At 45.5% G+C, this 26,589-nt stretch overlaps 1 protein-coding gene across 28 annotated transcripts in view; it reads left to right on the top strand.

The window, feature by feature from the left end:
• Nucleotides 1-26,589, top strand: part of SVIL (supervillin) — an 807,080-nt gene that overhangs the window by 349,193 nt on the left and 431,298 nt on the right. For all 28 annotated transcript variants that reach the window (XM_086941586.1, XM_086941584.1, XM_086941578.1 and 25 more), the window contains one exon: nucleotides 1,687-2,347. In XM_086941586.1, the coding sequence (XP_086797712.1) occupies nucleotides 1,687-2,347 (661 nt within the window). The remainder of the gene's footprint in view (nucleotides 1-1,686; nucleotides 2,348-26,589) is intronic.

Raw genomic sequence — 26,589 nt, 5'->3', positions numbered from 1 at the left:
TGTCTAGACTACTATGCAACCTATTCACGTGGGACTAGAGGAGGTATCCATATGTAAAATCCTGTGTATCCCTTTGGCACCCTTTCAGATCGTACTATTTCTTCCTACAGTTTGAATCCTCCCAAATTTGCTTGATGGCTTACCACTTGGAATGCCAGCATCTGCGTTCTTTTTATTTGGTGTAAATCTGTTAAGTAGTTTTGAGAAATTTGCGTTTAAGAAGGTGCTCGGGTATCATGAAGGAATTAATCACCCATGAAAAGTTAGGGATGTCTGGTACTGCAGGGCTCTAGCAGTACATAACAGTCCAAAGTGTTTAAAAAAAATACTCGCCCCACTGCGGAGTGAGCCTTTTCTCCTATCTGCCAATGCTGTGACTGTCCCACAGTACTGCTTGATCTGATTGGCCAGCCACAGCAGCTCAAGAATACGTTGTGATCGGATTCTGAGACTTTGTCCCTGTGTCCTTCAAAATCTATTTAATAAGGAAATGAGGAGGAAGGCATGGCCACCCTGACCCCTAGGCACCCCTCCCCGTGCAACCCTCCTGAGAGGTACCACCTGTAATCTCATGGGGAGCCAGATGTAAGCTCCAGACCCATGTTACCATCATACCCTGCAAACGTCAGAGGAGCTATAGTACTATGGGTGGAAGCCTAGGAGGTGGGTACAGCAAGCCCCTCCTGCTGTGAATAACACATACTGTGTACTGACTGCAGTCGTGTGCAGTGAGGGCTTGCTGCAGGAATGGGCATCCAGCCAGACGCTGGAACCACCCCACAGTTGGAGGCCAACCCCTGTTCTACATTGCTTTGGACATGCGCGGGGGAGAGGGAGAGATTGTCCCCAGGGCACCATTGCTTTGTGGATGGCCAACCCCCATGGCGCATGACCTTTTGCTGTGCGCGCTAGCGGTTGGCTGTAGGGATTGGATTGTGCCAGACCAGAATCCTATGGAAATAAAAATGGGAATTGTCACTTTTAAAAGGATGGACAGAATGCTGAACATTGCAAAACATTCACCCCCCAATAACAGATTTGAGTTTAATCCATTGATTTATTTGCTCACCATGCCATCCCTTTTTGACCCCAGTCCTATTCAAATCAGACGTTAATCCCATGTCTCTGGCTTCAAGCTAAACAGGCTGATGAGGAGGGATACCACTAAACCAGTCTAAGGATGCTTGTTTCTGGTCCAGGGAGGACCTGGCCCAGCAGTTCAGGGTAGTCTTCTCCAATGGGGTGCAGGCTTAAGAATGATTTGCATGTGACCGTGTCCAAACCGGGGTGGCATGGAGAGCAAAAAAAACGATGGATTTAACCCAGGTCTGGGACTGTGGTTATGTTTGACAATAATCTGCATCTTTTTGTGTTGCTATAGAATGGCCTTTAGACAGTGCTTGTTTTCATTCAGTTCATGCAGTCACGCAAAAAACATTTTCAAACAAAATGAGCATTTCGTCATGGGCAGTAATCCTTCTATAAATACAGTTTGAAAAGCCAAAAAGTCCGCACTTGTACACTTTACGTGTACTGTGGAGACGAAAGTATTTATAATTTCACAGAATCTTTGCCCAGTCCTTCTCTGGAAGTTCGCAATGTAGTTATCTAATGGTATGATTATTAGTTATGTGGGTCTGGAAAAAATACCTTTAAAGTTTTTCTGATTAAATTCATTTCTTACAGGGCGTTCAAATGAAGAGGAGGATAATTCGGATTCATCAGTAGAACCCCCCGCGAGATCGAGATACCGCGCAGACACTACTGCACCTCACGCAGAGTCTTCCCATGGTGTTGTAAACATGGATACCCAAGGATATGATTCCAAGGCGGAGAGGATTGCTAGGTACAAAGCAGAAAGGAGACGCCAACTTGCCGAGAAATATGGCATTGCATTTGAACATTCTGATTTGGATTCGGAGTACATGCCCAAATACACCCGGGCAAGGCACGATAGCGATACAGCTGAGAAAAGAAGCATTAAGTCTGACAGGGATGAGGAGGAAAGCCGGGATCATAGTTCTTCGTTCTCCTCGCGGACTGAGCACGCGCAGCCGAATGAGCAGGACGCTCACGAGGGTTACACCTCGTCCAACAGAGCTGTATTGCAGAATTTGGAGAACAGTAAAAGAGTGCACGACTTCAGTGCCATCGGACCGGCCCACAGCTTTGTGTCCACATCAGATACGTCCACTTCTTTCTCTATGGTCGGGCGTGACTCTTTGCTCGGTGAGTTGCCAAGATCCCCAAAGCAACCTCGCAGGGCTTCCCTTACCCTCCAGAAGCATCCTTCCTCACCGGGTACCTCCCACTTCGAGCAGAACCTGCACAGTGAGACCAGGCCGGGGTAAGCATGTCCTTTATATTTTATGGCTCGGATTTACTGCCAAATATCATAATGCTTCTTCACTCTGCGTGCAACAGGTCATCCTAATCCTTAAATAAACCATACAGAGCCCATCATCTCAATGTGAGTATTATAGGTTTGTCTGAGCTTGATTGGTTGAGTGCAAGATTATGGTCTTTAGTGGTTTGGCAGGTTTGTATAAATACATTATAAATAAGTACTTTCTTCAAAAAATGTAGTGACTGTGCCTTGTATTTAAAATGTCAGCTGTGGCTCTTGCTAATGCCAAACACTCACTTGGAAAAATAAGCTTTACTTCACTTCATTTGATGCTGAAGGCGAAGTTTGTTTTACCGGGAAATCTTTTGGTGCTTTGCAGTGTCTTAATTTTGTCCTCTTGATCTTAGTTTTCAATTCTTACTCGTGATCATATGTTCCTGTAGATTTGTTTTGTGTGTTTTGCAAAGTGCAGATAAGACTTTAAATGTAAAAAAGAAGGTCCTTCTACTGGAAAGCTTAACATTCAGGTATGTCAGGAAAGAGATGCTTACCAGTTCAATTAGCAGCACACTTGGCCTCCTATGTCACGTTTGATGCATAGGCCTTCATTTTTAGCTGACTGATTCCACCACACCTTCTATAAGGACCAAGTCCATTAGCAGTATACTGTAGTAGGAAATGTTCTCGTCTGCTTTTTAAAAATTTTTTTTTAATGTATTATGTTCTTGTTAGCTGTTATTGTGGCTCTTCCTGGCCCTTCAGTCTTCATTGAAAGGTTGTTTTCAGAAAGTATTGTTGAGCTTTATTGGTACTATTCTCTGAAACTGAGGGCACTGTAGTTTTAGTGTCTTCAAAATCTTCCTTGGAATCCACTAGTAACGAGTGCTAGTTTGAGTCAGGCTGGTAAATTTGTCATGGAAAAATAAGCGTAGAATACTGTCGCCTTTGTGGGTCCTGCATGGATTTGTTGCCTTGAGTTCTGGTGAGCCAGCAATTGCAAATTATTTGGTATTTTGCAGGAATGATCTGCTAATCCTGCCTACTGTAGAGGGCAGCTTTAAAAAAAAAAAAAAAAAGAAAATTGTCTTCCTAGTCTACAAAATCTGAATTGAAGAGGACATTCGGGAAATGGGATAGTTGGAAAAAGTATGACTAGAAGTATGCAGACAAATTCGGATTCCCATTATTGTGAATGTGGAAATGGTACCATTAGCCAGATGAAAAGTGTCACGTAAATGGATTGAAAAGAAAAGGGTAACCACCACAGAACTGATGAAAGTGCTGTGAGAAGAGCAGAGTTCCGTCGGTGTGTGGACAGAGCCTGGACACCGCAACATCCATAATGTGGTAATTAAAAACTATAAGTAGATGCAGGAACATAGGAAATGAAAAAGCAGAACCCATAGAGGTCAGGTGAAGTCAATGACATGTTTGTGAACTGAGAACATCAAAATTCTCCCTAAATCATATAGGGATTTTAAAGGGACAAAGAAAATCGAACTTAACACCAGTGTTTAGACAAAAGGGACCATGTACTGTAAGAGGAGCTTGTAACGGGAGAGAGGCTATTCTAGATCAGCGTTCAGCTTCACTTGCAATGACGTTTTTTTTGCCAAAGTTAGTCAATCAAGAAATATTTGATAATTTTTTTTAATAATTTAAACCCATTTGCAAAGTTTGTAGTAATACTACCTGACATTAGGTATGTAACCTTTAACTAGAGCGGCCTGTTCCTGACCTTTAGTTCTAGTATTGTATTTTACACTTTCAGTTTTGTAAGCTCGTAGTACTTCCCATGAGGGAGGTGCTGCGGAAGACTTGTTTGACACATCTTGATGAGAAACATTTTTTGATCATCCGATAAAAACAGACTAACAGGTTTTTATTGTACATTCTATGCCTTGGCTCAAGCACTAGTTTCAAGAGCCATAAGAATGTTTTCTTTACATGCCTAGAGGTTATTTAGAGTGACAGGCTTGTGGGTGTATGCATTCCTCAGGCTCCGCAAAGGTTCTACTGCAGTGCTTTTTCCAGCTTGGCATGTGAGATTTCGCCGGAATTACCTGTGAGGATTAGGGGTCGATTTTCTCTGAGAGCTTGCCTCATTTTGAAGTTTCCCATGGTTTTCCTGGTTTCTGATGAGGGATGCTTGTCCAACCCCTTGGAACCAAGACTAAAAAACATTGACAGAGATTATCCACCAGGTATTAAATTGTAAAGGGCATTTGTCCAGCAACGTACTTAATATATCTTTAATATGACGACAGCTATATTAAATCTACCTCTTATAAAGTATTTTCTTTTCTTTCAAATATTAATCTTGGGCCTGATCAAATGTGCTTTTTCCTATTTACTTATTGGAGCGTGGGGAGGGGTGGTCAAGTTGTCATTTGTTGGCGGGAGGTCTAAGACAGGTTGCAAGTGCTTGTCACTTTAACTAGACAATAGTACATGTCCCTTTGTCCTCCTTTCCCTCTTAAAATGCATGCTCACTGTGTGCTATATACATGTTAAGTTGCCTCAAAGTGTGTGCAAGCAAGACAATTTAACTCCAATAAAAAATATCCCCAATTTCCCCCCTCAAAGTGCACTAAGAGTATTGTAATTGCATTTATATAGCGCTTACTAGCCCTGACGAGGCGTTCAAGCGCTTTTCGGCATGTAGCATGCTACTCTGAAACCCAAACAGGAATAGGGGTGAATTAGTATAGGAAAATATGAAATTAATTTGAGCGATGGACATTCGAGTCTGTTAGATTTAGAAGGATACTGGAGGGATAGAGGGAAGGGTCTAAAAAGTGTTTATTTGCAGATCATAGCAGTGGGGAAGGTTTTGGATGAGGAAAGGAGAGCTGGAGGGGGGTAGAAGAGTCTCTAGAAGGGGATTATGGAGGTAGAGGCTGTATCGGATGAGCCTAGGAGGGATACAGGGATACAGCCTAGGAGGGCTTAGAACGGCTTGTTTGGGAGATCTGAATAGTAAGAAATTTGAGATGATGCAAGAAGGAGTAGAGAAAGGAATTGTCTGAAAAGTTATTTTAGGGATAGTAGGAGAATGGGGTTTGGAATGAGTCAGAGTGGAGGTAGATGATATATTGAGAGAAGTATGGGGTGAGAAATAGGGTAGTGCATTAGCGAGAGTAGTAGGACGTTTAGGGTGTGTCCGAGTGGAGGTAGAGGATATGTAAATGTATATATTGAGTGGGGTATAGGGTGAAATACAGTGTAGTGCATAGGAGATGCTGAATTAAGACTAGAGTAATAAATATAAAGCTACATAAGTACATTGAAGGTGAATACGAATAATAAAGGTAATATGACTAGATTTAAGTTGTATGACTTTGGGGAAGGGTACAGGCTGCAAGAACATGGGACGAGACGCTCTGCACTTTAAATTGATCTTCACTCTCCCCATATGCAAAGCAGGTTCTTATGTCTACATACTGCCATCCTGCAGTCCAGTTTCATTTCCCTCTTCCTGCCCTGGAGGGAACAGCTCAATGCTGATCAGGGATAATATCCGAGGCCTGAAGCAGCCTGTGGCCACTGGGCAGTGCTCACGTGAGTGTCTGGTGCAGCTAGAGTAGAACAATCCTAGGTACTTCTGCAATATTCAAAAGTTCCAAACCCTCCTATTTTTGTCTGGACTCCTCGTGATGAACCCAAGTCAAGCTGTCAAGGATTTATTCAGAAAGCAGTTATAGGTTACAATAACCATCACAATCAAATAATACCCAATTAAAGAGCAACACTTTAGGAAACCTAGATCTTTATATTTACTACTTACAAAAATGAGAAAAATGATTAAAAGAACAGAGGTCCAAGCACTGCAGAGTGCTTGTAATATTCTGCAATGTTCCGTGAGAGCGCAACTACACTCCAGTTTACTGAAATTCTTCAAGCAGCAGCAGTTTACTCGTGAGGAGGTCTCCCACCTCCATGCACTCACTTGTAACGGATCAGGGTACCGCTTCATTGTTGCATCAAAGGGCTTTTCTAAAGCATATGTGCAGCCAGTAAGGGGGATTTACGACTAAAGTGATCTCTAGTCAGAAGATTGGTAGGGATGAGGGATTTCTGACGCCTGAGACACGTTGGTTTCCATTGAGGGCAATACCTTTTCATCTGTTTTGTCCAACAGACAACTAGATACGAATTTAGGGAGCGAGAAGCCTGCCCGTGCTCTTCCCCAGAGCCTGATGCACACTGCCACAGAGCGCTGGAGAAGTTGCACAAGAAGGAGCAGGACAATGTAGATCCCTACAAATGTAAAAAGAAGCGATGGACAGAATGCAGAATAATGTCCTACATTCACCCCAGTACAGAGATCTGGTCCTTAATCCATCGTTTTTTGCTCACCATGCCATCCCAGTTTGGACCCAGCCATATGCAAATCAGTCTTGACCCTGCGCTCAATGGCTACAGTCCAGCTGGAACTGCCAGGCCAGGACCTTCCTGGGCTGGAAACAAGCATCCTAGGACTGAATGAATCCCTACAACACGTTCTCATTCTTCCCTGAGAAGAGGTTGCTGGTAGGAAGAGGAGGCTCTTCATGCCGTCTTAGCTCTGTGCTATCGTCCATTCGCTCTTTCTGCTGTCAGCTTCCACTCTTTACTCCGACATGGGCAATAATAGAGGCTATTTTTTGCAGGGCTGGAAATGACCCCTTGTCACTCGCAAGTACATCAGTCCCTGGAGAACTCGGTAGTCTGGCTGTGCACTGCACCGTTCTGCACTTCTCCCAGACCTCAACGCACCTGTGGATCGAGCATGTAAAATATGTAAATGTAAATGTGTTTCGATTTATATAGCGCACTTTAACCCAGGGGTCCCAAGGCGCTTGCTTAGGGAACCCGTCCTGGTATTCCCCTGTGAGATATCCCGGCCGGGTATCCACAAGGTGAAAGCCAGGCATCCCGCCGCGAGGGGCCGTAGTGGAGATTAAGCAAGCTATTGCCCAGAGTCGCAGAGTGTGACCCCGTGAGTAGAGTAGGCACCGGAGCGAGAATTGTCGACTCTGGAATTTTTTAGCCCGAGACCTGCCGAGGCGGGGAATCGAACCCTTGTCCACAGCCGATCTCAGCTTCCGGGTCTGCCGCCTCTAACCACTGAGCCACGCTTCTCCACTACACTCCAATACAAGTGGTGCTCGGCTTTTATTTCTTAGCGCTGCACCCCGGCACTGGTCCTTATGCCCCATCCCTTCGACACCAATTCCGTGGTAGTTCTTTGGGTGTGGTGGCATGCATTTACAAGGACTGGCTTGAGTGGCTTATAACGCACTGCTCATTTCCACCCGCTAATAGAAGCAAGCAGGAGTGAGCGACCGCTGGTGTTCGAGTGATGGGCGCGTGGGCCCAAAGTCAAGGCCTGTTACTCGTGGTGGAGCTGGCAAGCAAGCTTGTGAACAACCACCACTGTATAGTAAACTGCACAAGTATATAAATCTGATTGGCAGGCTACACATAAATCACAGAAGGAGGCATACAAACCACTGAGGTGTTGAAAAGCTTTACTTGAATTGTTGAATATTGTTGGAGTTACATTTTTTAATTGGAGCAAGTTTAGGGAGCAAAACTTATCAATTCACTCTGTACCGATTTATAGAAACTTTCTTTGAGGGACCACTGCTAGGCTCTGGCATGCCTATGGACATAAGATTTAGTGCCACAGGACCACTACTAACCATCTGGAATATATTGTATGAAACCGTGTCGAAACATTTTAAGCCCCCCTCCCCCCACAGATTACAACAGAAATTCCCAGTCGATGCCCTGCCTCAAGGGGCTATTCCTCTACATTTGAAAATGTGTCATAAGTAAACAGGCTTACAAGTGTGGGCAGCGCACAGCCAACTTTTGCACACCTGTAGTAAAACTAAAAAGTACAACAAATCTGCTTAGAATAGTTACATCACCATGCGTTGCACGTTGACTCTTGCATGGGAGCATGGCGCATTGATCACAATACAGGCTCTTTGCCAGTCAGTCTAACTGATCTATTTTTACAGGATAGGTGGATTTCAGCAACATTTTGTCCCTCGGACAAGTAGAATTTTTAAACCATTCCACACCCCTGATAAGGACTGTCTTAATGTTCTAAGCTAAAGTTTAGTAGAACTTACAGCAGCCGTGGTTTAAGTATTTTGGCCTAGGCTCCACCACGCGTTTCCCAACAGTCACTGGGATCGACAGCAGTGATGTTGCATTGTGCCAGTAATATATCTGCAGAGTTTAACATTCACAACTGTTGCATCATGGCTTCCATAAAGGTTATACCGCTGAACAAACCGTCCCAAAACATGAAGCTTAGGGCACAAAGAATCGTGCACCAAGAATTCTGCAACTATGGTCCCCTTTTGCATTAGAAAACCTTTGACACTGTCACAGTGCACTCCAAGATCCGCATCAACCCTTCAGCTAAGCACCCTGGAACAAACCAGAATGGGTGGGAACAAATTTCAGTGCTGGCTGCTGCTCTGGACTTCACTGCCTAAAGGCCACACCTTCATCGATAACCTGCAAATCCAACTGTTGGTACAATAGGTGCAGGTCACAAACCACACACTTGCAATGCAGACCCTCAAAACGTCAACAGATAATACTATAATAATTAATACTCCAGTTCGTGAAAGCATCTATTCACTGACAAACAGTAAGCAATGTTTTTGAACATAGCTCCACTTGTATAAAAATAAGAGCGAAGAAGCAGTGACCACGTTCACCTATGTTATAGGAATTGGTGTTCATGTTATAGGAGAGCCACTGAAAAAAACGCCATGAAGAATGCCACATCTTCTTGGTTTTTTTTTTTTTTTTTTTTAAATGGAAGAAAAATGGTACCAACACTCTGAGCAAAGGTTCGGTTTGTTTGGAGAAAAAAAAGGGTCTAAAATTGTTTATTTATTTCTATATTGATCTCAAGATAGAGCATAGTCAGGCTTGGTTTTATGCTTGTTTCTACTGTAAATGTGGCATCACCAGACCCTGTAGGGACAAATACTTGTAGCCAGAACGGAAAAAGAGGGATCCGCCTTTCCTTCCATTTGGAATTCCACACAGCCATACAGAAATGGGTAAACTCCTTTGCACACATATAAAGAGTTAAGATTTTGCATAAAACATGCGAACAGAAGTCCTGCAGTTAACAAGCTGCCTGAAGCACCCTCCCAGAGGTGTTGGCTACCACGAACAGCCGTGTATCTCCTTCCTGGCCTGGGGAGGGTGACCATGAGAACACCTTGGCCTCCCTGGAAAAAGATCCTTACCAGGCAGTCAGACACAATAAGTACATTTTCACCTGACCTACATATCATGCAGGATTATATTCGTTTATTTAGACATGAAGTGATCCGCTCATTGAAATATCTGTAGCGGTGACCCCTTGGAAGCATCTAACAGCGCTTCAAATGATGGTTAGATCTTACTACTTGAGACACTTCCATGGCACCATCATTTCTGCTGCTGCTGTTCTTCTGGCTGCTTTTCACGGGGGGGGGGGGCATTATCGCCTCCTTTAGAATATTGGAATTGAATTATAAGCAATGGAAGAGGGCCAGTAATGGGTGGTACAGACCTTCTACTCCAACATTCCTTCCTGTGCTTGTCTTTAAGTTTATACAAGTTCAATTTAGAACACTTTGACCTACGTTTGGAGCGGTCTAATAGTATAGCCGTGCAGAATTGGACTGTATAGGTTGCTCAGTGACCCCTCTCCCAGAAGGCGTTTAACAGGAATATCCATTGGCAGCGGGCTGTATTAACATGGTAAGGAGAAACAGTTTAATATCTATTCATTTCAGGTCCTGAGTAAAAGTATGTAGTCTTGTGTTACTTTGCTACCAAAGTGTGCGAATGTTGTATTTGTACTGCTTCAGTGCTCACTCACTTGGGCATATGTTGGAGCACTTTTTTTGTTTCCAAGGCCTAGTTTGAAAGAGCTGTTTGTCTGTGGCCGTTCCAGTCCCGACCCATCCACACTAAATGTATCTCGATTATCCTAAATCTTTGCATAGATTGTCAGCCTGGAGGTAGATAGAGAGTATTTAAAGTCAGACCTACATGACTCTACCTGTTTATTAAACAAAAAATTCAAAAATACATTTTAATAATACTCAATCAGGACATTTGTTAAGTTCGCTACATACTGCTACTGATCGAAGAGCCAGGTCTTGAAGTCGTCTGAAGGCCAGGAGGTCTTGGGTCTGCCGTAGGATGGTGGGGAGGGTGTTCCAAGTCTTGGCGGCGAGGTGGGAGAAGGATCTGCCACCGGCGGTTGTTCTTCGGGTGCGTGGCACTGTGGCGAGGTCGGCGGAGATTGCAGGTAGGGGCGTAGAAGCGGAGTAGTTTGTTGAGGTACCCTGGGCTGGCGTTGTGGAGGGCCTTGTGTGCGCGGATGAGGAGCTTGAAGGTTATCCTCTTGTTGATGGGCAGCCACTTTAGGGGTCTCAGGTGGGGCGTGATGTGGCTGTGGCGGGGGATGTCGAGGATCAGTCTTGGCGTTCTGGATGCGTTGCAGCCGTTTAAGGAGTTTGTTCGACGTTCCTGCGTAGAGTGCATTTCCGTAGTCCAGCCTACTGGAGACGAGGGTCTGTGTTACTGTTCTTCTCGTTTCGGGGGGATCCACTTGAAGATTCTGCGGAGCATTCGTAGGGTGTTGAAGCAGGATGAGGAGACGACGTTGACCTGTTTGGTCATGGAGACGGTGGAGTCGAGGATGACCCCCCGGTTGCGTGCGTGGTCAGTCTGTGTCAGGGCTGTTCCCAGCGATGTCTGCCACCAGGAGTTGTCCCATGTTGAGGAGGTGGGGCCAAAGATGAGGACCTCCAGTCTTGTCAGAGTTCAGCTTCAGTCGGCTGTCCATTCAGCGACAGCCTTCGTTGAGGTTGGTTTTGGCGGTTTGAGGGTCTTTGATGAGGGAGATGATCAGCTGGGTGTCGTCGGCGTAGGAGATGTTGAGGTTGTGCTGGCGGGCGACGTAGGCGAGGGGTGCTATGTATATGTTGAACAGTGTTGGGCTGAGGGAGGAGCCCTGGGGTATGCCGCAGATGATCTCGGTGGCGGTGGAGCTGAAGGGGGAGGCGGACGCTCTGTGTTCTGCCGGAGAGGAAGGATGTGGTCCAGTCCAGGGCCTTCTCTTGGATCCCGCCGTTGTGTAGGCGTGTTCGTAGTGTCTGGTGGCAGACCGTGTCGAAGGTAGCTGACCGGTCCAGGAGTATGAGGGCTGCAGTTTCTTTTTCGATCAGGGTCCTGATGTCGTCGGTGGCAGCGATGAGGGCGGTTTTGGTGCTGTGGTTGCTGCGGAAACCGGACTCGGATGGGTCCAGGATATCGTTGTCCTCAAGGTAGCTGGTCAACTGCTTGTTGACGATTTTCTCGGTGACCTTCGCCGGGAACTGGAGCAGCGAGATGGGATGGAAGTTCTTGAGGTCCTTGGGGTCCGCCTTGGGTTTCTTGAGTAGGGCGTTTATCTCTGCGTGCTTCCAGCTCTCTGGGAAGGTTGCTGTCTCGAAGGAGGTGTTGATGACTTTCCGGAGGTGGGGTGCGATGATTGTGCTGGCTTTGTTGAAGATGTGGTGTGGACATGGGTCAGACTGGGATCCAGAGTGGACAGAGTTCATGATTTTGATGGTGTCATCGTCGTTGGCGTTGGACCATGCGGTCAGCCGGCAGGTGATCGCGGCGGTGGGGTCTCGGAGGTTGGTGGGCGTCGTGGCGTTAAAGCTATCGTGGATGTCTGCGCTCTTGCTGTGGAAGTTGGTGACCAGTGAGTTGCACAGGTCCTGCGAAGGGGGGGATGTCGTTGTTGTTGGAGCTGGGGTTGGAGAGTTCCTTCACAATGTTGAAGAGCTCTTTGCTGTTGTGTGCGTTGTTATCCAGGCGGTCTTTGAATGCGATCCTCTTGGCGGTTCTGATGAGTTGATGGTGTCTGCGAATGGCGTTCTTGAGGGCCGTGTGGCTGTCTGCTGATCATTCGCGGAGCCAGTTCTTCTCCAGTTTCTGGCAAGTATGCTTGGAGGCCTGGAGGTCCTCAGTTAACCAGGTGGCTTTCTTGCTGGTGTGGCTATTGGAGGGTGTCTTGAGTGGGACGAGGGTGTTTGCCACAGTAGTTGATCCACTGTCTGAGGTTGAGGGCGGCGGTGTCTGGTTCGGTGGGGGTCGGCTGGTGGGCTCTGGGCGAGGGCAGTAGCTAGCTGCTCTTCGGTGACTTTTCCCCAGCAGCGACAAGGCATCTGTTGCTTGCGGCGGTGTGCGGTGGGCTTCCTGAAGGTAAAGTGGATGCAGCGGTGGTCGGTCCAGTGGGGTTCGGTGATGTGGTTGGAGACGTGAGGCTAGTGGAGAAGATGAGGTCTAGCGTGTGGCCGGCGGCGTGGGTGGGTGTTCAACTCACGAGGCAGCAGCAGCTGGCTCAATGCAGGCACAACACAGGCAGAGCTGTGTGGTGTGGGGGGTGGCCTGACCTGCAAGCAGGGTCAAGGGTTGCTCCCTCTACCACGCAGCGGCCACCATATAAGGTGATGTGGGAGGAGCAGGTGGGAGCGGGGTGGCAAATAGGGGGGCGGGCCGCAGGGAAGCAGCCGCGGGAAGGGAACGGGACGGCGTGATACAGAAGGCAAAAGGGGGCGGGGCAGTGGCGCTAAAACATTTGACAATGCAGGGCAACAGAGATCGGTAAAAATAATAAGGCACAGTACAGTGAGGAGAACTAAAAACAAGGAAATAAAGTCGCAGTATAATTTTACCGGCGGAGGGGGGTGGGCGGCGAACTCACAAGGCGGCAGCAGCTGGCTCAAGGCAGGCATAACACAGGCGCAGCTGTGCGGTGTGGGGGGCGGCCTGACCTGCAAGCAGGCTCAAGGGTACTAACGTGGCATGACTTCCCTTTGCTGTAGAATCCACCCCCAGTTAAGAAACTTTGTGTTTATATGAAGGAATAAGTTTCCATTTTGGCACGGAATCCAGTTTTGGGCAGTTAGTGTATGCATTTTGGCATGATAATATGACCATTTTAAGTCTCTCCGAAGATGGGGCATGTGCTGTAGTTTGCATGACATTTGTCTTCGATCAGTGTGCTTCGAGACTGACCATGCTTACCATTATTGGCTTCATTGTCACTCTTGTTACTGGTCAGCTACCGAAAGCTTCCTACCTCTGTTAGTCTATCCCTCCGCTGGAGTGTGGGCACATTATTTGGCCCTTCCACTGCTCTTTTTTTAGGCCCCAACTTTTACTCTATTTAAGCACTATATGGGAGCACGTTTTTCGACTGTCTTGTATGTTCCCCTCATTGTTCCTCCTTCTGACTCTCCGTTTGTTCTGTTACCTCCCCACTTGCCATAGTAAAAAAGCTCTATCGCTGGCCCCTCCATATTGCTTTTTCCCCCCAAACCGTGCGTTGTCCATGTTGCCACCAACATGTACTCCCTCATGCCGGCCGCTTCATAGCGCTTTATTAGGTTGAGCCCAGAGTCCGCATGCATGCGCTGCTCTGCGAGCCATGCTGTATTGTAGTATGTACTTGTAGCCCTGCCCACTCTACACCAATATTGGTGTTTGGCTTGTGTCATTGTCCTTCGTAAATACTGACTTCTGATTGGGTAATAGGCTTGTTAGTGCCTCCTTAGTACTGCTTTGTCTTCATTTGTAACCTCCCATGAGGACTCGCCCTTTTACTTCGGTTAAACGTATGATTTAATTGGAGCCTGGGAGCACGATTTTCTTACTTGGCTTTCTTCTGCCTGTTTGTTGCAGGCAGGTCGCTCCCTCTCCCTCAATATGTAAGCAGCACGGCTGCCTCAGATGGGATAATGGCGGTCGTGCTTTTCTTTTACTGAAACATGGGCGTGCTTGTTTTGTTTGTGGATATTCAGCTTTCCATTGTCACTACAGCTGTATGACTTTAAGCTGACAACTGCTCCTATTTCAAGCAGCTGTGTACTGTTTCGCTTGGGTCGTTTGTGATCATTAGGGACCTCTAGGAGTAGCTTGTGGTACTGCACCTAGACATGCAGTGCTGGTGCCTTGCTCACTCGAAACCTCTAGGTGTAGCTTGTGGTACTGCACCTAGACATGCAGTGCTGGTGCCTTGCTCACTCGGGACCTCTAGGAGTAGCTTGCGGTACTGCACCTAGACCTACAGTGCTGGTGCCTTGCTCACTCGGGACCTCTAGGAGTAGCTTGCGGTACTGCACCTAGACATGCAGTGCTGGTGCCTTGCTCACTCGGGACCACTAGGAGCCGCTTGTGGTACTGCACTGAGACATGCAGTGACGGTTCCTGGCTCACTTCGCAAGCGTTTGTAATGCACTAGGTCTTGCATTACTGAAAGTATGGAACCTCTCACCACCTTGTTGCAAGAATCCAATGTACACTTCCACATGTATGCTGACGACACTCAAATCTATCTCAAACTACAATCACCCAAAGACATCACGCTCTTGAACTCAACGATCAGAAGCACCCAATCGTGGTTGGCCGCCAATCATCTGAAACTCAATGCCCTTAAAACAGAGTTCCTTCTGATCTCACCACCCGCGAAGAGCGCTACCGCACAAATGTGGCTTAAAGACCTAACGGCACTCAATGTCCAACCCACCATCGTGGACTCAGCGAAATCTTTGGGCATAACACTTGACACCAATCTCAGCATGCAGGAACACATCAACAAAGCAACTAAGGGAGCGAACTACCAAATCAACACCCTTAGGAAACTTAAACCTTTCCTTCCAACCAAGGACTTCCAAACTGCGGTACAATCGCTAGTCATACCTCGAATAGAATACGGCAGCACCGCCCTCTGCGGTCTCCCCCGAGCCACTACGGCACCCATCAGAGCCTCTCTAAACGCCGCAGCGAGACTTATCACTGGATCAAAAAAACACTCACACATTTCCCCTGACTTCAAATCCCTGAATTGGCTGCCGTTTGAAGCCAGAATACACCTGAAAATCGCTTGTCTGACGCACAAGGCTGTCCACCTGAGCTCACCTACATACCTTGCTCAGAAGCTGACGATTTCAGGAGGTTCCAGAAACACTAGAGGTACAAATAATCTTTTGCTAAAGCCTAAAAGATTCCGCAAGGAAAAAACCTATAAACGCTCCTTCTCAGGAATGGCTCCCAGGATTTGGAACTCGCTCCCCCCTGAAACCAGGCTCATCACCTCTACTATACTTTTCAAGAAAGAAGTAAAAGCGATCCTCATGGCTAAATACACTTGAACCACTACTGGAGATAAACTACAAAGACTTGATACTCATCTGTACTACTTGTCGAACACTCTGTATTGTTATTTCGTTTCTGAAATTACCTATTGATTGTTTTATGTTATCACCTCAATGTACCTTTAACATGACTGATGTATCTGCGTATACATGCTCCCCCTTCTGTAAAGCGCTCTGATATCTGCGAAGATCTTGTTCGCGCTATATAAAACTTTCAAAATAAATAAATAAAATAAATTGGTGTTAATTATTTGCAACTTCAAACTATCAGAAATGCGAGACCTATTGCATTACAAATGCTTGTTGTGTTTTTTTGTTTTTTTTTTTACATTCAGCCATGCTGCTTACAGCCTCACTACTGTACAACATGGCTAAAAAATATTGACAAAGCCAAACTCCCCGTAGGCCAGACCAATTGGCGCTGCCAATGCTTGCTTCTTTGGAGTCAATACCCAACAATCTACAGTCGAAGTTCAGTTTCTAGACGGTGTGGAAATGTTAAATAACTTTTTTTCCCCTTCAGTATCGCTTTGTGTCGGGCACTTTTTTATCGACTATTTAGTTCAAAATAACTTTTCCCTGCGACTTACGACAACAAATCTAGTCGTATTTTCGAGAAAGTTTAATTAAACTAATCCACGAACGATAAAATCACAATATTTACACTGGGTGGTAAAGAGGACAATGTCGTGTCCTGGGGGGAGGCGTGACTGTACATGTCCAGGTTCTTGCCTGAAAACGTTGCTGGGGCTGGAAAAAAAATGCAAAAGAATATGGTACGCATTAGCATTTTTCATTGTCGGAAAGGGGCTGCTGTGCGTGTTCCGGAAACTGATCCGAAGGTGCGGCACTCTGGGGAGTGCCGTGTGTCTGTTGCTAGTTTTCTAACACTGGAAGTTGCTTCCTGGCCAGCGTGGACAGTAAGTATTACTCTCCCTGCGGGCTCAGAGAAATGCGGGGCGCTGTTTACATCTGCTTGGCGACGTGTGCTTACCGTACTTTTTAGGTGCTACTGTTGGGAGATCGCACACGTTCACTTCAGTGTTTTGTTCAAGGAAGGCAGGTGGGACTCTTTTGCGGTTTATTTTTGGCACAGAGCTGGTATGCGGCAGGAGGATCCCAGTCCGTATTCGGCAGCGATATATGCCTTTTGGCTTTATTTTTCCTATTTGTTTGTTTCTTTGCGTTGTGTTCTAATCATTTTGGCGGTCTTGTGAAAGCTACAGGTGGTTCCTTGAAAGACGCTTTGCTACTTTGTGCCACAGATCGATTAAAACAAAGTCGCAGGCAGGTCGTGGAGAGAACCGACATAAAATATTTAATTGTCGCATTTTTCCCTTCCTGGAAGTCAGACGCTTCGTCAAAACAGTAAAAAGTGAATTGATTTTTGAGCAAGTATGGCTTTATTGAGATGGGTTTGGCTAGACATTTCTCAATTTGAAAACTGATATGGTAAGTGGCTTCGGAATTGACACTTTTAAATGTGCTTTTGATGTTTATCCTAGTTTCCGGTTACCTTCCTTCGTCTTGGATCTCTACTGCCCAACACCAGGGAGTTTTTTCATCACTACCACAATTACACGATTATTCATGTGCAGTTATGTGTGTTTAAAAAAATGCATGTATGTGTATATATGTATGCATGTGTGGATGTAGGGATGTATGCAGTTGTGTGTGTATACATAACATTTTATAGTGACGGAGCCATGGTGCAGCTCTTCATTTGTATGCTAGTCTTGAGGTTAAATTCTGGTTTGAACAGTGGTGTGGCTTGTTGTAATGGTAAATTCCAGTTTCAGAAGGAGCATGTTGATAACATGATTGGCCTCATCCAGCCTTTGACCCCTCCTTACAGCATTTGGGTTTTCTTGGTTTTTAGGTTTGACCTACCAGATTGCACGGTTGTCTGGCTGCAAAAGACTCGAGCGCACCCATTGCTTACCATTGTTTTTAGCTTTCCTTTCACTCATTTGCCTGCTTCTTGTGTCCCGGATTGTCAATCTGATGTATGTTTGTCCCTTCCAAGGAGCATTGCCTCTTTACCACCTCTTTTGATGGGCTAGCTTCTGTGCTTGCACTGCCTGCTCTTTAGGCAGTGTTTTTTCCCCCTTCTTTTTGGGTAAGCACTTCAAGAGTGCCTGTGTTCCAACTGTTTCTATGTACTTCTCCCCCCTGCACTGTTGATCAGTTGTGACTGTGCTTCTCCCCATTCCCTCCATGTTGCGCTCACTCCAGTGTCCTCCCCTGTTGCTTTGTGCTACTCCACACACTCTCACCACGTTGCAGTATTACTTGCGTTTCTTCTGCCTGCCATCTCCGACCATTATTCCCCCATCCCCTGCCCTGTGTTGCTCCTCCCACCCACACCCTTTGTGATGCCCCCTCCATCTGAGTTTAATGCTCTTGCTAATTAATTTTATTTACCAATCCAGCATGGATCGACAAATAGCGATCTGCTAAGAATTTCATGAAGCAACCTATGTACTAATAGTAAATCTAAATCACAAAGGGGCACAATCCGACCTAATTCAGGAATATTGATGGGGTAGATTCAGTGGCGAAAGAAAAAATAACGGGCCCCCCTGTAGAATGTTATGCGGGGGCCCGGAGTCTCCCATCCCTCACTTATGTGAAATGGCCTGGGTTTGAATGGGGGCACTGAAGAGGTGAGGGGTGCCCCAACTGCACTACAGGGGCCCATTACTTTCCTGGGTGGGTTGAAAATTATGACTCAATCCGATTGGAGGACATCTAAAAATCTAATTTATGGTGGCCTGCTGTGCTGAAGAGAATGATTGCTCTTGGTTTTTTTCTACATAAAAGCGAATTTACAAATCGGCTTGTTTTCCTTAGAGTAAAACTAGCTGTGTTTATATCTAATTAAAAAAAAGTTTACATTTTGAGTTGGCATTCTTAGCCCACTGTCCACTTTTTTTTTACACTCACAAAGGGGAAGGGTCCCAAGAGGCTCCCTTCCGTGAGTACATTGGCACATTACCATTCCACCCGTTGAACCTGGGCGTCCCCCAAGGCTCCTCGCTGAGTCCTACGCTGTTTAATCTTTACGTAAGGCCGCTAGCTGAGGTTGTCAGACAATGGGGTATGACCATGGTGTCATATGCCGATGACACCCAGCTAGCGGTCACGATCAGCGGGGATGCCGAAGTCGACGCTCCCAGGTTTCAACAAGGACGGAGGGCGGTCGCCAGCTGGATGACGTGTAATTGTCTACAGCTAAACGCTAGTAAGACCGAGGTCATGGTATTTGGTAGACGGCCGGAACTGTGGGGAGAGAGATGGTGGCCGGAGGAGTTGGGTTCTGCTCCCATCCCAGTCGCCGAGCTTAAGAACCTCGGGGTCTGGCTGGACCCTTCCCTTACGTTTGCATGCCACACTAAACGCACGGCTGCATGTTGCTTCGGCATCTTACGTGGGCTCCGTCCTGTGCTAAAGTTCTTCGATGCCCCCACTCGGCAACTCATGATCCAAGCTACTGTCATCTCCAGGCTGGATTATGCGAGTTCCCTGCTGGCCGGGTTGAACGTAGCTGAGATCGGGCGCCTGCAAAGGATCCAGAACGCCGCAGCGAGAGCGGTGGTAGGCCTCCCAAGATTCTGTCCTACCTCCAGCACCATACGAGCGCTGCACTGGCTTCCGGTGGCTCAGCGGATTCAGTTTAAGGTCCTCTGCGTCGCCTATAAGATCTTGAAGGGGTCCCCGGCAACGATCCTTACGACCCTCATGGCCAATTACATCCCTGCACGACCCTTGAGATCGGCAGACCTCGAATTGGCCGTGGTGCTGCGCTTTAAACGAAGCAGGGCCGGTGGACGCTCATTCCGAGTGCGGGCCGCTGCTTTGTGGAACTCCTTACCCTCGACAATTCGCGCTATGAGCGACTTGCTTTCTTTTCGTCGCGCTTTGAAAACGTTTTTATTCCCTTAGCTAATTGCTTGTGTTTTATTTAGTTGTGTTGTGTAGCTGCCTTGTCGGGCGCCAGGACGCTCCTTAGCTGGAGCATCTGTGCGCCAAATAAAAACCACATAACATAACATAACATAACATTACCACCTCTTTTGCGGTGTTAGAAAATTTGCGATGTTCTACAGCTGGATTTTGATTGCAAAACATTAATGCATACGTTTTACACAATGCGTGCCCTTTCCAGATACCGAATTGGTATCCATTCCGAATCCTTTTTAGAGTCAAAAAAGCTTTTTTGATTTCTAAAATGGAATTGGAACACACAGAGCATTTTAACAGTTTCAAATGCTGACTTGGAGTATTTGTGAGTTAAAATGCTTTGCACTACTGGCCTTAAATCTTTAGTGCAGTTATTAAACTCAGTGCTTTAGTTCAATTAGTAAAGCACCAGTCTATATGACTGCTCTGAGGACAGATACTCATCACCAAATCTCTGTAATCACACTGGTGCGCTTTTGCCAGTAGACCTGCATTTAAGACTTAGAGAAGGGAGTCTCTGCACAGAAGGAGGTAAACTGGCAGGATAGCAAGTAATCTGGATTGAAGAGATCTGACTCCAACTTTCTAGTACCCAATATTTGGGTATATTAACTAAAGACGCCCTTTACCCTAAGACTTCCAGAAAAAGGGTGCCCCTGACCTGAAGTTACATCGACTTCACTTGAGAACCCAGTTGACACTCCTAATGTTCTTCAGAAAGTGACAAGATGCCTAAACAGCAATGTTTCACAGGGCTGGGACATTAATGACAAATTCTTTCTAGGATTTGACTATAAAACTCATCAGCATGGCTACACATGTTTGTGTCACTTATTACATTTCCCTTTTTTCTATGGAAGCAGTCTAATGGCAAATGCAGGTTAGATCCTGATTGTGAGGTTAATGACTTTCTCCTGTGCTCTACAGCTTAGGGAAGAGAGGGCATCAACCAGTGTGCTTCTGAAAGGTGAACTAAGGCCCATCAAACTCTGCGAGACCATGCGACCACTACAGTGGGTGTGTCACTCAAACAAAAAGGTTACTTTATCTTTATGGTGCCAACCCGTACATTGTCCATCTGCAAATCTATATGTACCTGGCTATCCTTGCACAAACCTTCAAAAACAGATTTTGGTAGCCTACAGTGGTCTTCAAAACAGCAAGGAGGAAGATTTAGCCTAGCTCAGTGGTTCTTCACCCGCGACCAAGGGACCCCTGGGGTCGGGGCTTGATTTGTAAAATAAGTTCCAGGGCCCTGACCAGGAGGCCACTGCAGCTTGCACCATCCATCACCCCAGTCATCGCTGCCAAAACCGCTACTAACCATCTCTCTCGCCTGCAAGTGCAGCAGTTCAAATTGTTCCAGGTCGCCAAAGCCAACGTAATGAATAGCTGGGGAGGCAGGTATTAGTAATTTTTAATGTACATTGTATTCATAAACCAGTTTCGCTCATCTCTAAATTGGTGAGCCGCCCCACCATGTGGCAGACTGTCATAAGTGTAGTGGTGACAATTAAGTGCTGGTGCGGAGCACCGGAAACCTTCGACTCAAGATAAGCACTGCTTGGGGGTCCACGAAGCCTACTCGGGAGGTCCGCAACAACTTAGAAAAATAAATATTAGATTAATAAAGTTTATAGAAATAAAGCAAAATACAATATTTAACATTTTAAAACATTCTGTAGATGTGAAGGATTTGACATTGGAGGTTAACAAGTTAGTATCCTGCCATTGATTTGTGTGAGTAGTGCAAACCAATCCAACCAAATATAGTATGGACAATGAGTACTCCATTGAATTTAGAAGCGCTCCAACCTGCTTTATAAAAGTGGAGCCTTTTTATAAACTTGCTTTTGAATTAAATAAATTATTTCATTGTTTGAGTATTTTATTTAATGAATGCTTGTTTCTGTATTTTTTGTGTGCATTGTTTTGCAGTTCGAATCATCTCAAACTCTTAGGCCAAGGTCCCCAGCTTCCAGTAATGACCCAGTTGGAGTCGCTGGATTCCGATAGTTTCTGGGGATGTCTGTGGCTTTTTGTAAAGAGTAATTGACGGTCCTCGGAAATCAAAAGGTTAATAACCACTGGTCTAGCTTAGGAGTCTTCAAAAAGTTAAGAGAGCAAAAATATTCTGGTCTGCCCACTGACATTCTGCTTTGAATCTTGCGATTTTGCTTAGAAAACCGCCTGGTACTATCCTTGGTCTAGAAGGTCATTCAGACCACTGCAACCACAAAGGTAATGCGCCAAAATGTCAGAGTTAAAAAATATATGCCAGATAACCTTCTCAAAACCCTATTTTAAATATGAGATGCAGAACCTACTGAGAGATTGTGTGCAATTTCACCACTAAGGATACATGTTTTTCAGTTTCAGCGGAGGATTTTTTCTACTTATAGAGCAAAATTTTTACTGAAATAAAAATTCTCAATTTTAAATCCAGGCCTACCAGAGAATGCAGCTGTCTGGTTGATAAAGAGTTCTTGGGGACAGTCGGAAAGCTGATGTAAGAATGCATTCTGCCCATTGCTTATCATTGGCTTTGCGGTTTAAGTTTGTTACTCACATTTGCTGGCTTACCATTGGCTAGCTTTGTTTAGGCTGTCCAGCATTTTTATCCCTCCTGCGGAGCATAGTCTAGGTGCTTTCTTTCTGTAAACAGGCCTTTAGATTTTGTTGTTATCTTGTCACTTATACTCGTGCATTGGCTCAGCAAGTAGCAGACTGCAGCACACTACTATATTTTGAAGTATAGTAAAAAGTGATGGATGGAATGCTTGAAATCATGTTGTGCAAAATAATGAACGGCTGGGATGCAGTCCAATTAATTAGCAGACCATGCTACCTCAATTTGGGCTACACCATATGCTGGTCCAGTCTTGACCCTTCTCCACCAGGCACAGTTTAGCCGGCATTGCCAGGTCAGTTCCACCCCCGGAATGTTTTAAGGGCCTCCAGCTTCTGCCCCCTCCCCCCACCCCCTGTAGGGTTCTCTACTTGTGGTTGGTACTCCCTCCGACCCCTGTTTCCCTAGAGTTTGTCATTTTTAACATGAAAAAGAAACCTTAATGATTTTCAGTTTACCATTTTTTCAGAAATAACTTTTTTATGCCCCATCAATCGCTACATCTGAAGCTAGGTGCGGTAACTATCCACATGGAAGACATTTGTATTCCTGTGGAAATAGCAAATGAAGCTGTGAAATATTTATTGTAACACGAACTCGTTACATGTAGCAGATATGAGCGACCTATGTATTCAACATGAATGGGGTTCTGTTCGTCTTTATTGCACTTCTAAAAATGTAGATTCTTTCGGTTTCGTGTTTGCATTCCACGGGGGAGGCTTTTAGAACTTTAAAAGCGCCGAAAACACACGTCGTGAACACGTTTTATAGGCACAGAACAAAGAACCGCATTCAGAGTAACGAATATGAAAATGGCCACCAGAGGGGGAAAATGAGTTTTTTCTTTTGCGCTGTGTTCAAGGCTTGTTGCTTTGACCGTGATGCGTGTGCTGAACCCCCTCTGCCCTTTTGAATAGAATTTCCTTTTGGGATTTAAGAGTTAGACCCCCTGCTTTGCATATGCCCTCTGAATAAATTGCCTTTTTGTGAACCTGAAATTAAATACGCCTGTGGCTAACATTTGCCACTGGATGCCTTTCCCCGGTTTGGGGCGCCCAATGCCTGGTGGTGCTTGAATGAATCCCATTGTTGACCAGTGGGGAGTTGGGCAAGGGCTTTGCTGCTGCATCTTTTGTTACCGTTTTGGTGGGAATCCCCGTGAGTGCATGTGGTCTCCATGTAAATTCCTGAGGGAGAGTCCGACAGACCGCAGGTGGAAGGAACGCTGCTTGATCTCATCTAGGGACATCTTGGGCTTTGAGGAAAAGTCGTGGTCATTGGGTGGAGGTTCTGTGTCCGAGACCGGATGGAGCCCCCAGCTGGTTTCTTCTTAATCAGACCATGTGTTACTGGCCCCTTGCATGATGTTGGTGAGGCAAGAGTAGGTGGAGATACAGACCTCTGAATTGGTCATCCATGCTGTAAGCTCAACACACCTTCATCCTTCATGCTCGATAGTGTTGCTGAAGTCCGAGCACCGTACCTGCATGAATGGAGCTCCTGTAGGAGGTGCTTGGAGAACATCCTTGCATTGTTTTCAGGGAGGTAACCGATGTAGAGCCACTTGCCTCTGTAGCCTGTTAAGTGTCATCCGCTATTGATCCTTCATATATATTTGTGTGGATGATGCCAGTAGCTTTTAAGTGGTCGTTTGGGGGTTACTGGTGTTGGTATACTATGATTTATTAAGCAACACAGCGATTTTAAATACCTTTAAGATCTATTTCAATTTGTAAGGCTACAGGTGTAGCCAATGAAGGCTGTAGGAAAATACAATTCACTAGTAGTACTTCTGTCGTGATTTGATTTAACATTTTCTTCAGTGCAGTCTGGAGTTTTTATATACAACGTAAAGCACATTTTGACATGTTAAAAAAAAAAAAAAAACTACCTACAACCTCCCCAAAAAACAATACTATCTAGGCACTGTAGGTGCTAATCATTCATAAAAATGAATTTTAATGCCACACAGATTCGTGAAATTGTTTGACAGAGGTTGATGCCTGCCATGCCATATATGCAAAAAGAAATCACTTATTTGGGACATTCATCCACGAATGCTAATCACTGGAGCACCTCGCTGCTTTTATGGATTGTAAGAGTAAATTTGGCACCCGGGTCCTTCTCTGATGGGAAGGTAGTGCTCAGGGGGCGGGGGAATGTAGGGGGGGGGGGGGTCATGTAATCTACTGTACCTGTAAATTTTAAAGTGATGTAGGTTTCGAGACGCATCTCTGGCTGTTGTGTACAGTGATCTATAGAAAATTATGTAGCTGCCCTTAACTTGCATGGAACATTTAAGAACTAGACTCTTAAGAAATTCAGATTTGGTGACTCATATTCTTGACACTTCAGCAAGTTAAAAATAAGTTGGACCCAGTTACACAAAAGGCCTCCGTCCCAGCCCTTTGTTTATCATATTATGGCAGTACCACACTGTAAAAAATCATTCGGCACAGTGAAGTTCCTAATGTACTCCTGCTTCAACTTTAGGTTACATTTTTAGATTTCTTCCTGGACTAACCTTGTTTGTGAATGTAAATAGGCTGCTGAATTTTGTTTACCAGAATAACAAAATAGGTCCACATTAAATGACTAGTGATCTGACACGTTTACCACTTGATCTAAACATAAATAAGCAAGCATTTAAACCATACGTTCTCATACTTGAGAGAAAACAATTGTTCTCACTACAAGGCAACCGATGTGACCTGCATGTGATGCAGCCTAACCTTTACCTCGATTATTCCTGCCTTAAAGATATTATTCTGAGAGATCCGCTTGTTTGCATTTCAGGGCTTGTCACCCAGGAGATGCTTTAGCTCGGGTACACCCATTGGGTTTGTAGCATTCAGTTAGTTTTTTTTTAAATTTCTGCTTTAACTTCATGACCTCCTTGTGCTGCCCTTTGGTAACCAAGTCCAGCACCAAGGATATATTCTCTATTTCTTTCCTATGTGCTAGCGTAGAGCATCTTTCCCCAACCACAGAGGCGCAGACATAACTCGGCGTTTTCACTTAGGAAGGTGAGCGGGTCATACTGCTGCCTGATGTGTTATGCAGTGAACAGGTGGCTACTGTAATGTAATGTATGTGTCTTGTAAAGCGCTCTGCTGCCCTGAGGCGTCGTGGCGCTGTAGACCGCTGGGGAACCCGTCCTGGCTATCCCTGTGAGATGGTCCCTACTGGGTATCTCCAAGGTGAAACCAGGCATCCCCGGCGAATGTGGGGGGCCGTTGTTGAGATGAGGCAAGCTAATGCCCTGAGTTGCCGAGTGTGATCCCTGGTTAGAGTAGGCACTGAGGCGAGAATTATCGAGTCCGCTGGCCCTGGTCCACGACCCTGCCGCGTCGGGAATTGAACCCTGGTCCCGGGCCGTTCTCTGCTTCCAGGTGTGCTGCCTCTAACCAGTGAGCCACAACACTAATGATGGTGTTCTGGGACCTTATGCTAACAAGGAAAATATACCCTCTTTCCCTAGCTGGGAACTTATGAGGACCCTATCAAACTTGAATAATTTTAATAAATCCTATCTTAGCCATTAGTGGTTTGCTGCCACATGTCAACTGTTTGTTTTCCTTGTATGATTGAGGAGGGCCCTTGAGGCTGAGTGGTTGCCAAGTGTTGCTTTTAGCATAGTTGAACGTGCTTAGGGAGTTCTTCATTCTCAACCCTAAGACCCAGTCAATATGGCCCAATTACTAAATCCTCACATTCTGAGTGTTTCTTGTGTTACCAAATGGAGACGAGAATTCTATTTGTTTCAATGTAGTAGATTGTTGCTCCCTCATATCCTATGGAATAAACCAAACAACTGACACATGTTTTTCTCAGGCAGTTATGTCACAGAGCTTTCTCAAGGCAATGCTTGTGCTAACACCCCTTTTCAGTACACTTATACATTGAGTTGAAATAACACCCATGTTGCCAGATTTAATTGGTTCAATTTTTCCGTGATGTAAAGTTGCTTGTGGTGTTCATCTTGAGTTATCACGTGTTTACAGTGAATGCGGACATCACCTTCTGTTGTGTTCAGTTGTTTCATTGCTGCTGATAAATATTTCCACTCTCTTATTCACTCCTACCTAATTGTGCTTTAATGGAAGCTTGTTCATGTTTAATGATTGCTGGAGTCACGTGTAAATTTTGTGCATTATATTCATAGCATCACTGGTGATAGGTCCAGTAGGCAGATTTATGCTCCAGGCTGCTTTTCTCGGCTTCAAGGTTGGGCTTAGTTTGCATCTTTTCAATTTGCCAAATGTTGCTTTACCACTCGAAATGACAACTTTTTTGCTTTTTGCCACACAAATACTTGCAGTCCTTTAGTTTTCTGCATAAAGTTCTTGTCACCATAACACACCCCCTCACTAGTCTTGATGCTGTATTAAATGGTTTTAAATGGCAGTTCTTTGATTCAGTAAATT

This window comes from Lissotriton vulgaris, chromosome 10 (genome assembly GCF_964263255.1).
Source record: "Lissotriton vulgaris chromosome 10, aLisVul1.2, whole genome shotgun sequence".
NCBI lineage: Eukaryota > Metazoa > Chordata > Amphibia > Caudata > Salamandridae > Lissotriton > Lissotriton vulgaris.
The sequence above is the reverse complement of the archived record's forward strand: the minus strand, read 5'-3'. Positions and strand labels throughout refer to the sequence as shown.